This window comes from Micrasema longulum, unplaced genomic scaffold (assembly GCF_059751315.1).
Source record: "Micrasema longulum isolate JH-2025_06_02 unplaced genomic scaffold, ASM5975131v1 h1tg002382l, whole genome shotgun sequence".
NCBI lineage: Eukaryota > Metazoa > Arthropoda > Insecta > Trichoptera > Brachycentridae > Micrasema > Micrasema longulum.
Genome location: NW_028279532.1, coordinates 155,025 through 171,798, shown reverse-complemented (window position 1 = coordinate 171,798; position 16,774 = coordinate 155,025). Strand labels below are relative to the sequence as shown.

Here is a 16,774-nt window from a genome sequence, read left to right as displayed (position 1 = left end):
TCTGAATATCTTGAAGCTACAAAACGAATGAATATTTTAAATTCTAGCATCCTTATAGCGCTTGAAATAATTTTATACATTTTTCAATTATTTAAAAAAAGTCAAAGTAATTTATTTTTTAATGACGTAAATAATACATAGTTAGCCCCACGGTGCAGTAATCGGCGCGTTCGCCTACCATGCAAGAGGTCTCGGGTTTGATTTTTTCAATTGAACTACTTAAACGATTCGGTCACTTCAAAGCTACTAATCAATTGACATTGATATCAATTGACATGTATCTTTTCGGTGACAGGGTATTATCCACCCCTACAGTACAGGTAGAGTGGGTGTTTCTACAGGGGAAGCGAGGGGGTAGAAAAAACAAACAGCAACATAGAAAATAATATTTTTAATTTAATCGGCATTCACTTCGTAACACTTCATTATAAATTATTATGAAAATAAAACTTTGTTATCAGTGTTACACAATTTTATTATTTTACAAGAACACAACTATAGTTTCGGGAGAGCACTCCTCCCATCGACGGGTGATATAAAACTGAAAACAACCTAATTAATAATCACACATTCAACCACCCCTCGCCTTTATTGACTATGTTCCCTTTGCGACCACCCTCACCGCACTCACCCTCTTAGACCCGCGTCTGTTAACACTCTCTTAGCCGAGCGATGTCTTCCCACACATTAAATCTTAGACTTACTTATTGCAACTTCCACTTATGTGCTAAATTTTAAGAAATAAATTCGACTTAATGTTCTGTCCATGTTTTCATATCTGTACTTAAGATAACCATCCATTCATATGCCAACACCTTAGATAAGAATAAAACCCCCCTGCTCTAAGTTTCACTGATTAATCTGTTTATTTTTTGTTTAGATTCGATGACATTGTGAACAATATTCTGTGTTTATTATATTAGTTTTATATCACCCGTCGATGAGAGGAGTGCTCTCCCGAAACTATAGTTGTGTTCTTGTAAAAGAATAAAATTGTGTAACACTGATAACAAAGTTTTATTTTCATAATAATTTACATAGAAAATATACTAAATAATTCGAAACAAAAACCTGATCAATTAGATGAATCCGGCATTTACACGTTGTCACGCAACTGCAATTCATTTTATGTAGAAAAAACATCACGTCCAATTTAAACTAGGGTTAAAGAGCATACGAGATTTCTTAAACAGTAATTTATCGGAGTATGTAGAACATATTCTTGCAAATAACCACTCATTTAACTTTGAAGATAAGCACTCATTTAACAAAAATAGAATGTACACTCAATAACAACAATAATAATATTAGAAATTAGATAGGCTGTAAATAACAATTTCAATATTATTAATGACCAAACAAATTTAAGCAATAGTCATATTTTGGATATGTCCCCCCTCCCTAAATCCACACATTAACCCCCAGTTTCGACTTCCTTTCTTCTTCCTTAGCCACACCCACTCTACCTTCACTGTGTAAATTTTATATCATATTATTTTGTAATTAACCCTGAAGAACGCGTACTATTTTGCCGAATGGTTATCAAATTATAAAAAAAAAGGTGGAACATAAAAAAATTAATTGTTTTATTCTATATTGGAATAGAATAATATCATACGATGAGGGATTTTTCTTTGCCAATGGTAAAAACCAGCCAACCATTAAGTCAAATATTTAATTAATACTATGTTGCAGATAAAAAATTTTCGATCGGGTTTTCAATTGGTGGAAATAGCCATCATGGCCATCACGGACACCACGGGTATCACGGACATAACCGGCCAATATTGCAAGTTACACCAGCTATTGTGCACCAAACCATCATCCCCGCCCCCCCGAGCTACTCGCAAACCGTTCCCGTTGTGCAACAGCCTTCATTGCCTTCTGCACCACCGAGTTATTCGCCATCATACAACCCACCACCAGCTGCAAGCCAAACTAATAACACAGGTAAAATAAAACAAACAGCTGATAAAATATTATCAATATTTAAAGCATTAACTTTGTGGTTAAATATTTTACAAAATGTTACTAAATATTTGTATATAACCACTTATCGACTTTTTTATGTCTCTTTGTCAGAACACCAATTAAACCAACACGCAAAACCCACTATATATATAAAATTGGATAATTTATACAGCGCCATTTTTGTGAAAATTAATAAATATCCCAGTACGTCTTGCAGCTACAGAGCGCATGGACGGTTGGGGTTCTAGTTCCTCGTTTTCAATTAAGATCAATAAAAAAATATAACAGATAGGAGCTAGATTACAGGACGTCTTGCAGCTACAGAGCGCATAGACAGTTAGAAATTTAGCCCCCATTTACACATTTTAAAAATTGACAAATAAATTTAGTGTATTAATGATATTTAAAAAAATCAAAAATATGAATAATAAAAAAGAGTAAGATTACAACACGTCTTGCAGCTACTAAGCGCATAGACGATTAGACCCTTCTAGACCCCATTTACAAAATTTAGGTAACTTAAAGTTGATATATGAAAGCTAGATTACCAATCATCGTGCAGCTACAAAGTGCATGGACGAGTGAAATTCCAGCAAAGTTAAAACAATATCAATAAATTTATAATAAATAGAGCATAGTAGTAAATTGGTCAAGTGTTCATGCCAAGAAGTAAGCAATAAAAAACTAAATAAATCAAACACTGTTTCAACTCCATGGTTAACAAAAGGAGATAGATGTCCGAAGAGAAGCTTTTGTAGACAGTAGGTAGATACCGTCGCCATGTGGCCCCGCTGGCTGCTAGATAATTTCTGGAAACGCACGTGTGTAGTACTATTATGCCTTTTGTTCCAACGACTTGGTGTCCATTTTGGTCCGTATTATTTCGTTTTATGAGACGCAACATTCCTGTTCACTTCACTTTTTTACATGAATATTACACAAACGCGTGTATGAGCGGTTTGATTTATCATTTTGTATGTTATTAGAAGGCAGATATTTGAAATATTATGTATTTATCAATAAATGTCAGTTCACTTTTAGTAGCACTGTTGTAATTTATTAATTATGGGTGTAGTGTTCTAAATAGCAAAATTTAGGTACTTTCGCGTCAAAATCTGATGCATTCTTAAACGGTTTTGAAGGACTCATGTAAAATTTTATGATTTTAAGGTTACAGACGCACTATTTTTTGTATGTTTCCATTGTTCACTATTTGTCACATTTTTGTTAAGAATAAAGTATAAAACAATGCTATTATTTAATAAATAGTCTTCTTTTTTCCACTGTTTGTTTAAAAATGACTACACTACTAAACACTAACGACTTAACATTAACTCATTGTTTTCTAACATATAACAACTAATTTTCAAATTTATTATAAGCTACGGTTGGAGAGGAACTATATTTCACGCCCAGCCCGTACGGTGGCTGAGCGCGAACTATACACCTAACAACCTAATAACCCAATAATTATAATAATAACCCAATCAGTAATTCATTTTTATTTTTTGCTACTTTTGTGAAAAATATATTTGTTTATTTATTTCGACGGCAAACGCCTTTGACAAAGTATAAAATAATATTGAAAAACAATTATAATGAAATAAAACACCTGAACACAGTATAAAAATATAGATACATGAAATAAAATCAGCAGAAAATAAGGAAATAATAAAGAAAAATTAAAAAAGAAATTATAACATAAGTATGCAGCAAATTAACAATAAACAAAGGGTTTAAATATAAAAAAAAGTATTGAAGTAATAGAAGCGATGTATCATAGCATAAACAGTAAAACAAGTATGACACTTGGTATATTTTTATAATTTAGAAAAAAAGTAATGATTTTATAAATAAATCTAAGTTTCCATGTTTGTTTGCTAACGTGTGGAATCGTGGAATAGGTGAGTATTTGGCATAGTTTGAACTATGCAAATCAACAGCAAAAGAAATATTGTTTCTAGTCCCACGCTGTCTCACATAAAAATTGACACAATTTAAAAGTTCGGGACTGTCAAGAACATTATTTAATAATTTGAAAAGCAGCACCAAATCTAATTGCTTCATTAAACATTTATAGTTAAGCTCTTCAATTGGAATGTTTAATTTGAAATTCATAAATCTTAAACACTGTCTTTATATTTGCTAAATGCACTTTTGTTTTTTCCACTGCAATATTTATATATAATTTTTTTATTTGTTTATTTTTCCATACATACATTATTTACATAGAAATATAATTACAAAAATACACTTTAGAAAAATATATCTTAAAATTAAGCAATGGCATTAAATGGAAAAAATGCCGGAAAAGACTACAGCGTCTGAGCGTGGGCCATTCCTTTTTTAATTATTAAAAAGTTTATAGCACAAATATATGGTATGACAAAACCATGAAAAAAAAAGAAAAGAAAAATAAAGGAAAAACCAAATTAACAAATGCTGATATTACGAAAGTATGGTTTATTTGCAGTATGCATTTATTTTTTATTTTTGTAAAGAATGTGTCTGTCTGCTCCTTCCACGCTAATCCAAGACCTCAAACCTACTTTAAACTGTACCAGCGATTTGATGTGTTGTAATTCCTTGGTTGGAAGATTAAAGGATCATGGATCAACATGTAAGGAGTGCCTCTGTGTGAACTTAGTTCTCATCCTGGAACTGACAGTACACTATCGGATCTATTACTAATGCAATTTAAATTATCAGTGAACAATTCCCTATTCAACATATTTTAGGCACTGAAATAAATATAATTTTCTAAAACTAAGAAGTCCACTATGCATGCATTATATGTTTAGTATAATATTTTTTTTCCTTCTGAAAATTATTTTTATTTTTTGCTACTGTGTAAAATCTGTCTTCATTTGTAAATATGTATGAAAACATGTAAATGCCTACAAGAGGTTTAAATTAATAAATTTAACGGTTGCTTATTAAAATGCACGTCGTGTTGGTTTTACATTTTTGTTTAACAACTACATATTATGTTGAAGACAGTGGCAAACGGTCACTTTTTTATAGCTAACTAACATACTTGCATACACATAAGTAATAAGGTTTTGTGCGAAAACTGCTTAATATCTCTAGCTCCAGTTTCACTTGCTGATAACAGAAGAAAAATAATTATTACCAATAATACACCAATTAAACTTATACAGGGTGTTCATCAAACCTTGTCACACCCGAAACCATGATGATCAGTATGAGCAAGAAGACATATTGGCGCATTAAAATATTTTTTTAGAACGAATAAAATTTAAAAAAAATTAATAAAACAAATGGTTGCTTACTTCTGCAGGGGAGAAACGAGGAGGGGGGAGTCTGATACTGTGCTGTGCTCCCCTCACATCTCCCCTGCAGAAGTAAGCAACCATTTGCTTTTTTGAATATATAAAAAAAAATTCTTCGTTCTAAAAAAATATTTCAATGTGCCAATATGTCTTCTTACTCATACTGATCATCGTGGTTTCGGATGTGAAAGGGTTTAAAGAACACCTTGTATGTAGGTATATTCTTCATTATTTTAATACAGTACATGTATACAAAATATATTTTTTTAATGTCTTAAAAAATAAGCATTATAAAATAATTAATAATTAATTTTTGTGTAGCACTGGTTGAAAACACCGTATATATTTTTTGTAATTTAAATTTTATTCTGAAAACATTTACGTAAAACGTCACTCCCCATTATGTACCTACAAAAAAAAATTTTGCTTTTACGTAATGGGAAACGTCAATATCTATAAATATATATTTTTTAGAATAAACTTTCAAATAACAATGCCATTCATTAGACATTAGCAATAATATTGCTACAAATATGTAACGTGTACGTGGTGACTGTCGCCGTCCGCTTCGTTTCATTTAAAAATAAATAATGCCAATAATTGACACAGCACCGAGCGGAGCGCCAACAACTGAGACGGGCGGACGAAAGAACTGGCGTCATATGTCAACAGAATACTATCAAACAAAAATGGTCTTTAGGAAATAATGCTCGAAACGCTACTCTCCAAATAGAGAAACTTCAAATAATATATGTAATCTGCTAGTGAACTCAGGAAGGAAAACATACCTACTGAGTTTTGAGATGTTTCAGTGTTGACAATATTAAGTAATAAAACATGGCGGATTATAACAATTTAAAGAAACTAATATTTTGCTAATATTAAACTAATAGTGCTAACTCTGAATTGCTTGATAAGTTAGAACGATTGCAGAATATTTGTATTCGTTATATCTTTAATCTTCGCAAATTTGACCACATGACCGAGTATCGCACGCAACTACACTGGCTCAGTATCAGGCATAGAAGAAACATTCACATTCTATCACTTCTTCCCAATATTTTAAATAATCCCACTTCGCCTGTTTGTCTGAGAGAGCTCATCCAACCTCTTCACAACACGGACTATCTTTTCGTTCTAGTAACGAGAGAACCCTTTTAATACCCTGTCATCGCTCTTATTTGTTTGCCTCCTCTTTCACAGTAGTAGCTGCTCGATTGTGGAATAATCTACCCACTAATGTTAGAGACGCCCCTTCTTTATTTACATTTAAGTCAAGATTGAAATGTCACTATCTAAATATTTAAACTGTTCCTTTATCCTTCTTCTTTCCTTCCCATCCCCTCTCCTCTCTTCATAGGATAGTGTTAATTTTATTTATTTATATTTATTTTTGTTAATCTTTGCTTTTAATTTTTGTAGAAAATTGTAAGATTCAATATGTCCATGTATTTATAATTTTCTCAAACTGAACGGTTTGGGTAGGTAAGAAGAAATTGCCTTAAGGCAATTTGCCCGCCCTTATATGTATATATATTGTACATGTAAACAAAGTGTCAAATAAATAAAATATTTTGTAATGAATGCTTTGATTTCAGCTGCATATACATGGATAGCAACAAGCATACACACCTGCGATGCCATCCTACACAAGGCTGTCCAGGCAGGACACGCTGGACATGATCAAGCTCCTATTTATGTCGGAAGAGCATGGCACGAAGGAGACTTAACTCCTTGTAAAGTTATACCACGTCACAACGTGGCATTTATTAGTCATAATATGATGGAGGTGACTGTGTTTAGTTTTGAGGTATGTATTATTTATTTAAGGTGATTCAAAACGAAAATATGAAACTAAGTATTCATAAATGGTACTTTAATATTTGTTTATGAATAATTGCGATTATTATTTTTATTTTCACTGGAAATTCCACAAAACTTGGTTTTCGGAAACTTTACACTATATTGATTGTAACAAATACCAAATATATATGTCATCTTGCTCATACTGATCATAGTGGTTTCGGATGTGACAGGGTTGACCGTACACACTTTAATATATCAATGACAATTTGTCAATCAATAATAAAAATCTATGTTTAAACTTTATTACTTTTTATTTTTTAAGGAAACTGAATTTTTATGTTGTTTTTAAGCTCTACTGCAGAAATTCTCCAATAGTGACATGGGTCGGGGGAGCAAATGGATCTATTCCACAAGGAGCAGTACCAGTGGGTCACACTGATAGTGGAGAAGTTTTGTATGCTGGTCGAGCATATCATGAAGCTTCGCTTGTTCTTGGAAAAGTATGTAATTCCGGATTTATTTGTAAATTTTTTATATCGATTTTAACAAGGCAAAGGTGACTGATGTACTATTATAACCGAAATTGAGTTATATACAGGATGTTAGGTGGAGAGTCGAACAAAAAAAGGTAGATAGAGGAGCCCATTTGGAACGAATTTGCCGTAGTGGCTTGTTCTCAGATGTCACTAATTCATTTTAACGATTTTATAAATGTTTTGGTTATCATTTTCCAAATTTTCGGTCTTGAGTCTTTAATGTAAAAAATCTAAGGTTTGTACCACCTCCGAATTCCATTATCTTCCAAATGGAACTCTATGCCATCTATGCCTACGCACATGAAAATTTGCGCTGACAATACGAAAACAAAAGAATTTATAATTTCTCAGTCTGGTTGCTCTAAAAGCAATGAACAATCTTCTATTCCGTTTTTAAAAACATGTGAAATGAATGTGCATACTCGTTTTCAATTCTTAATTTAAGATCTGCAGGTAGATCTGCGCTTAATACATTTTTTCATCCCACTTAGAAATATACTTAAAGTCCCGGACTTGAAACACCTATACCATGCACTGGCAAATTCTGTGTTGACTTACGGTCTAATTGGTTGGGGAGCTTGCACAAAAACCACCCTTGAACCTTTAGCAATTGCACAGAAATCTTTAATCTGAGTCATCTTAAAAAAAACATTTCGCTATCCAAGTGACTTGCTCTTCAAAGAATTCAGAGTACTGAATATTATTCAACAGTATATATCGAGAACGGTAGTGGTTACACACATCAATAGAGACATTTACCCAAGCGTCAACCACAACCATAATACAAGATACTCTAATAGGGATCTGATACTAAGTGAAGGGGTCAACACTGTTCTGGCATCGAGACAACACTATAACGTAGGCAAAAAGGTCCATAACCTTTTGCCAGAATCGTGGAAAGACGGGAGTGTTGTCAAGTTACGGAAGGTGTTGACCTCGCTCTTTCATGACATTGGTCGTAGGGAGTCAGAAAAGTTGATGCATGCCACGGATTGGAGAACCTTACTGGATGTCAAAAATAAAATATAATAATAAATAGGAATAATTTAAAAAATATATATTTATAGATGACAACCATGAAGTTTCGCATAAATAAATTGTCTATGTTTTTATGAATGTATGTATGTGTATGCGCATGGGTGTATGTACGTGTGTGTGTATGTACATGTGTATATATATGTATATTTATATATACATGTGTGTATATATGTGTATGTCTGTATGTATATGAATCAAAATGTGTATCCGAATAAGTTTATATTTTGTTTGTCTGTGCTCTATATTAATTTGTTAAGTATTATAATATATTAAAATGTAATTGCCTAGCTTGGAACGGGGTATGTACCCTTGTTAGCTGGGCAAAGTGAATATGGAATTGTATTTTGATAAAGAGTGTGAATAAATAAATAAATAAATAATTTCGAAGTTAATGGATTATTAGGTCGGCGTTAAAAGCAGTAAATGGCCAATAACGTCTATTTTATTTAGTTGAGTAGAATCAATATGGGCTAGAACACCCCAGTTAGGGGTGAAAAAAGCCAAAAAAACTAAGAAGAATTGGATATATTAACACTAAAAAAGAAATATGTTTACCTAATTAATAAATAAAAAGGGCGTTTCTAGCTAGAAACGTCTTTTCATTGCAGTATAACATATTTTCTTGTATTTTTTTTTACTAAAAGAAGATCAAAATGTTAATTTTTAAATACATAAACGTAATTTAAAAAAAAATATATATATACTCCGTTAGGGCAAACTATAATACATACTGTCGTATAATCTCCGACGTACAAAATATTTATTTTCTCCGTTTTTTATTTTGTGGAGAAACGTCATTCTTTCTTATGATGGCAGTGTTATTGTATTTGAGTTTGTACAGTATGTCTGGTGTTAGCCATAAATATGTATGTAGAACTGTCGGTTTCTCAAATAAAATAAAATGAAATATAATGTAATAAAAATGCAAAATAGAGGATCATGAGATGTGAGCAGAAGACAAGTCTTTTGGCTCCAGAATATACGAGACTGGACTCAGAACAGTCGAGGTGCTATTTAGAGCTGCTCAGGACTTAGACACGTACTCTCTGGCGTACTACATATTCGAGATCAAAGGGTTCTGCCATTGTACACAAAGAAGATAAATGAAAAATTCATAAGTGTTGGTACTTCAGCGGTGATACGTATTTATTGTTGATTACTCAATTTGAAAGTCAAAGTATCAGTGTTTCCTATGGCCTGTATGACAATACAAATGAATTGACTAAAATAATTAGGATTTTAAGTGCTCAAAAGGTTTATCGTATTATCTTATTTACTCAAAAACGTTTGAAGAATCCACAATTAAATTCAAAATATTATAATTCATTTGTTTCAGGTTCACGCGTCTCACGGATGCTGCTACTTACCATATAACGGACAAGAGATTACTAAAAGAAATTATGAAGTAATGGTTCTGTCAAACCCATAGAACGCTGCGTAATGACATATTTTTGTTCATGTCAGAGATTTATCAAAAATCAGAAAAAATACCAAACCTGCAAAATATCATCTGCCTCTATTTTTTGCATTTGGTGTACTAACTTATTCTTAATTATTAAACAAGTGCTTTAAAATTTTCACTCGTAAAAAAAGAAATTTACAAAATAAAAATATATTCATCAATAAAATAAAGAATTATTCATCCTTTGTTTACATTGTTTGTCCAAATGTCATTTTTTTAAAACTGGAAATAATTTTAAAAAATGATAAATGTGATAAATTTCCAATATCCGGAAAGCCAACTCACCAACACACCGACTAGAACTTGTGACTTCACCGGTGAAGTAATTTCAAAATTACAAAACTTAAAAAAATCATAGCGCTGAAAACAAGACACATAAAAATATTTCAAAAAAAGGGTTTGTCTGTTTGAACTGCTTGCTATAGTTAACATATTCTTATTCTTAGTGGTGGGAGTCAGTGCTATGCAAGCTCCTGACGTCACTGAGACCTGTGAAGATCTAATGTGACGGGTCCCCGTAAATAGTTCTCGCGCTCCATGCCCAGATCTATAAATAGCTTGGTTACTGTGTGTAAGGCTAGAGTTAACATTTTGTTAAATCTCCCCCTCCAAGCCCAGATCCGTAAAGAATTGTGCTATAAGGTAGGGGACGAGCTCTTTAACATCTTCAGGTTTAACCAGTGATTCCCCGAGGATGAGGCTCCTTTTACGATGTAAAGAATCACATTCACGTATAATGTATGAAGGTATTTTTTCATCTGCACTGCAGAACCTATATCAAGAAGTTTCGGAATGGTTCATTCTAGCAAAGTGTTTGTTCAATCTGCAGTGCTCTGGGCGGGTTCTAGTGATAACCCTCACTTGATTTTGGCTCAGCTTTATTAGGTCAAAAGCAAAACTTTGCGAGTACCCTTTTATCAGTTCCTTCGCATGTTGCTGATCAAGTACTTTTTGCCAGAGTATTACGCTCTGCTTTCTGGCTCATGACCTTAGCTCATTAAGAGGAGCATATTTTTGGAGCTATAATAGTGAAAATATATATCTGCTTTATAAATAACCCAAATCCAGCAGATTTTGATCATCTGTTGAAGGTAAGGTGATCAGTCATACGATTCAGGTGCCAGTGCGAGAACAATAAGTATTGCAGCTCGAACATTCTTTGAAGTACCAGGAATCGAACCCAAGACCTCAAGAATGGTAGGCGAATACGTCAACCACTGCATAACGAGGTGAATCACTATAAAGAAAGCGCCATATGTCAATTTGCAGAAAACACCCACAGCACGAGGAAAATCTTACGGTACTTTAAAAATCATTAAAACTGGTCAAATGCGTAATAAGATTCTTGTTTGATAAAGTCAAAAACATTCGAACAGTTTTGTAGATTTGATTATTCAGTCTTATCACAAAAGCGTTTTTTTTCAGTCTCACTTTTCTATGGCTGGTCGCTTTCTGAATAACTACATTCAATTCATCATTGTAATTGGGCCTCCTGGCCTGTTGTGGTGCAAAAAAATAAATGTTTGTAGACTGTTTTTTATAAAGGAGTTGCTTATTTTTTGCCTTGCTTATTATGCACAAGGCTCATATTAACTACAAAAGGTATGTTCCTTCTAATTTTTCTGACTATAGCGTGAGGATCTGGTGGGATAATCGGCTGTGGCCTTGTTAAGGAACTTCTCCGCATTTGCTTTAAGAAGAGGAAAGTACAGAAAACTCATTCAGGAAAAGCCGGACTATTGACAGGCATCAACAGACCTTCCGTTCCACTTTAAGAGCGTTCGGCATTTTGTATCCTATTTTTATTTATTTCAACAATCACCTTTACTATTTTTACCATGTATGATATTACCTCAAGCGTTAAGTTAAGTCTTTATGACTTATTACTGTTACGATATCTTCTAGGTCCTCATCCAGACTTCTGCATCGTGTTTCTAGCTGCATTCGTTCTAAGCTGAAAATGGGACGATGCATCAACAAATGAGGGACATCTTGGGGTGTCCCGTCATCACATGGATAGCTATTGATATCCTGAGAACTTAAAACGGTAAAGATTCAATTCAATTAATTTATTTTAAATATAACATATACATTACAAACATATATTCAATACGTACATATTATAAAAAAGAAAAAAAATACACGAAAGAGACTCATGTCAAAGTAGTAGGAGAATCCTGCTCCGGAAAACCCCTTCGGATACATGGAACAGATCAATATCCAGAGCGATGTTGTTCAGCATAGCGGTAGCCCTTCCAACAGGCATAACCATAGGCAGGCTGGTCCTGAATATCGGAATATGAAACAATCAATGCTGACGCTATCTTATGTAATTATCAGGAACATACAAAACGATGCTCATCATAATCTCAGAATTATCGATCGTACCGCACAATAATAGATAAAAATGTGTAGTCAAAAACACATTCCTTCTAGTCTCTAAACTGTTGTAGCCAAGCATACCCTGGAGAAACTCGGGCGGGTAGAGCCAAGGATAATACCCGCAATCTCTCATGTAGAGATATTTCAGAAACTTCTTTTGGATTTTCTCTATCATAAGAGAGTACTTCAGTTCATAGGGCCCCCAAATCATCGAGCCACTCTCGAGTCTACTTCGCACCAAGGAGTTGTAAAGAGTTCTCAGTATGCGGGTATTTTCGAAAACCCTGGCAGTACGCAGAACAAATCCTAACATCTTCAATGCATTACCACTGATTGTCTCTATGTGTTTATGAAATGTCAGAGTGCTCACAAATCTAACGCCCAGATCCTTAACATTCGATGTGTCTAAAACCTCTGTGGTCGGTAAGCTTTTGAGTCAGTTCGTAGCCAACTTGCTGGGTTTTCCTGAAATCGAAGGCATGAAAGATTGTTTAAAAAAATATTTTAGTTACCTTTCCAGTAGTTTTACTTACATACCGGTCGTTCCAGAGCTTAAGAGTACTGCTTATCCATCCGATGTACACATTCTGTGATTTGGATTTTAGTTTTTGTATATCTGTATGAATGTCCATAATAAATGGGTTGACTGAATTTCGATCAGCTATTGCTTGGACCGAATGACTTGACTTCAATATTTGTAGACTGGTGTGACATCACAGCCACACAAGAGTTAATATGTGCTTTTTATTTATGTCCCGAATTGAGTTGTAGTAACTTCTGGGAAACAAATTCATACTTTGTAAAAAACATTGTATCATAAGATTTATAAATAAAATAGAAGAAAATAAAAATAATAATCGTACTTCTCAATAAAAAAATTAACTTATTTTATTTAAACAAAATAGACTGAATGAATGAATAAATAACTAAAAAAAGTTCTAGGAGAATGAGTCACCTAGGTTATACTATCTAAATACTTATTTATTTAAAGTCTTATCACAGTTACCTGAATCCAACAAAGAAAAGCATTTCGGCTTATCAGTGTTTATCACAGGTATTTTGTATCAACGTCACATTATTTCCAAATAATCAATAAGTAGATAGCACACCTTTGATAATTCCCTTGTTTTCAATATAATGATAAACGAAGTCACTCTTGAGTAATACCTTGTACATTCTTCCAGTTACCAGGTAAGTTAGTATATCATTAAAATTAGTCTTAATACAAAAGGATAATAATAAACCCAATATACACAATTTGAAATAGTTTAAATGATTAGTTATGTATGGATGCACAGTGATTAGTAAATATTTACATTGCTCGTAAATTATGGTGATTTTATTGGTGTCTATAATGTTACGTATAAAAAAAGACAAGGTCGAAATAATGTGTAAAGTGTTAATATGAATGTTCTTTCGAGTATTATTTACATGTTTGGTGCTTTGGAGAGTGATTTAAGAAAATAATGAATTGGAAAAAACAAACATATTTGATTTTAAAAAAAAAATACGTTGAGCTTGATTTTCACTTGTCAGAAATTAAGATGGCATTGGATTCAAATATAATTTTATAGCAATTTATGTACTGATAATTGCGCCACTAGATTCTAGAATAATCTAGAATCTAGAAGCCGATACGAAAATATATGAAAAGTAATATAAGGTTGTTAATTAAAGGATTTGATGAACCTTTTTAATGATTCATAACAAAAAATCCCCTATCTTTATCTGATTCATTTTTATCTTCGCGTTTTATAATTATAATTTTACTGTTTTTATTTAATAATTTTGCATAGAAAGTTATCATGAATTATGGTTAGATGAAATATTTTTGAATTTTTGATTTTCATTATGATTTATCATACATTGTTATTGTTTTTGGTTTTTCAATGTTATAACTTGACACAGTACAAAGGTCCCACAGACGTTGAACATAATTAATGCAGATTTTTTTAAATTAGAATATAATTTACAGATAAACGCAGGATTTCAAAATGGGAGATGCGCCGATTTACCAGCCAGATGCAGTTTATGGATATCATCCTAACAGCCATGGTCCACATTACCCTCAGCACCCCCATCTCCCTCATCATCCCCCTGCCCACCCCATCTACCCCCAACCAGATTATGGGCATATCCCCCACATAGACAACTGCCCACCGAACAGCCACGGACCCAACTGGAACAACCAGCCAGATTTCGGTCACATTCCCCATATTGATGGGTGCCCTCCTAACAGCCACGGACCAAACTTCCCCCCGCCGCACTATCCACCAAACTACCCCAATTATCAGCAGGGATGGAGCCCACGCTAAAAAAACATTGGATTACTTTACAACTTTCGGATAACCTGCCACCGATGATAGTAACATTGTAAAATAAATACCAATATGAGCTTCTATATTGAGGTCACATATGAGACATTTGTTGAATTTTAATGGCAATATTAAACTCTTTATAAAAACTGATGTTTTATTTCCTTTATGGCTTGCTTTCACAATAATTATGCTGGTATGTTTCTGAGAAAATGAGACACAACAAAGTCGGTACAGATCAAATTTAACACACCTTATTATTTAAAGTAATTTATACAATTAGTAACTAGAAAATGTTTAAAAAGGCTATAAAAAAATGGATAGTGGAGCTAGGTAGAAGTAAAATAGATTGTCTCATTTGCCCATACCAATATTGAATCTTGAATTGAGAATTAATTAGAGTTTGTAAGCAAAAAATATGAATAAATAAATAAAAATAAACAGAGGCATAAACCTCTTGTTTTAAGAGAAAATATGAAGTAGGAAGGTATAAGCAGTAAAACAAGGAATAAAAAAAACCGCTGTTCAAAGCAAGGCTTTAAATGAAAACACCTTATATTTTGGGAACATAAAATATAACTGTAAATAATCAGGCTCCGCTAACTCCTATATATCTTATGTCGATGTTTGTCCGGATGCTCAGTCATGCAAATAAATCAACCGGAGACAAATAATCTTTACATATTTATGCAAATTTATTGATTAGAAAAATGCAGAGGACAATACGTTTGTAATATGAATTGTTTATTTCTTTTACGTAATGGGAAACGTTAATGTAAAAATATGTATTTAATCAATGTAAAAAGTTGTATTTCGTTGTAATATTGTATTTTTATTTGATGTTTGAATATCCACATTTTCTCAACTCTTCCATCTGTTGACTTTTGTGAAGTGAAAGAGCTGAAACCTTTATCACGTGGGTGAGATTCATGAAATCACCTACTAGGCAACGCCTGAAAACAATTTTCCAATTTGTATACTTCTTCTTTTACCAGTTAGTTAATGAATTTCTCGTGCAAAAGAGCCATTGTTTTGTTGGCTGTGTGGCAAGTAGCACCGTCTTGTTAGAACCACATATTGTCCAGCTCTATCCTCAATTTCTGGCCACAAAAAGTCCATTATCATCTCGCGATGGCGAACACCATTCACGGTAACTGCTTGGCCGACCTCATTTTCGAAAAACGAAGACGCCGCCAGCCCATAAACTGCACCAAACAGTCACTCTTTGTGGATGCATCAGCTTTTCAAGAATCAAAAACATGTGTACGTCAATAAGCCAAGAACAATTCAAGATCTAAAGGATGAGATGATTCGGCACATTAACGACATTGAACCACAATTATGCCTTAGCGTCATTGAAAATATGGACCATCGGATAGAGGTATGCCACCGAAGCCGTGGCGAGCATTTGGCCGATGTTTTGTTTTTCACATAATTGTCGTAGATCTTTTCATCATAATTTTAAAAATTAAGATAATTCTCTGAAAACTTTTGGTTTAATTTACAATTAACATCGTACGTTATGGTAGGACCACCCATTATGATAAGTGTAAATAATATTGCAATATTTGCTTAGAAAAATGAATCATTATGAAATACACTAGTGCATGGTGCAATTAGTTCCTCGTAAAAAAATATTAGATTTTGTAATAAAAATCGCTAATCAAATACCGTATCATGGCACCCCGTTTTTCCCTGATATAAAACATTGTTTTTTTTGCGCTATGTAAAGCGCCCTTGAGTATTATATTACGAAGATGGCGCTATGTAAGTTATCCATTATAATAATAATTATTTTTAATGTGTCTTAATTTTTGTTTATGTGTACTTTTACTTTTACCCAAATATCGAATGATAAACTTTCGTACTTATCGAGTTGTGAGATAGTGTCAAAAAAATAAACGGCTCTCATTTTAAGATGAAGAAAATCACACGCATCGTCGTTCCAAGATCATGATATATATATATCAG

General features: G+C 33.1%; 1 protein-coding gene across 1 annotated transcript; it reads left to right on the top strand.

Moving 5' to 3' along the window:
* The first annotated feature begins 961 nt into the window (after positions 1–961).
* Positions 962–14,952, top strand: LOC148272315 (pfs47 receptor-like). The gene is made up of 5 exons (XM_088240212.1): positions 962–1,950; positions 6,863–7,074; positions 7,421–7,570; positions 9,981–12,153; positions 14,464–14,952. Exons 2-4 carry the CDS (start codon positions 7,045–7,047, stop codon positions 10,071–10,073), a joined length of 273 nt encoding a protein of 90 aa, XP_088096338.1. The 5' UTR covers positions 962–1,950; positions 6,863–7,044; the 3' UTR covers positions 10,074–12,153; positions 14,464–14,952.
* The last annotated feature ends 1,822 nt before the right edge of the window (positions 14,953–16,774 follow it).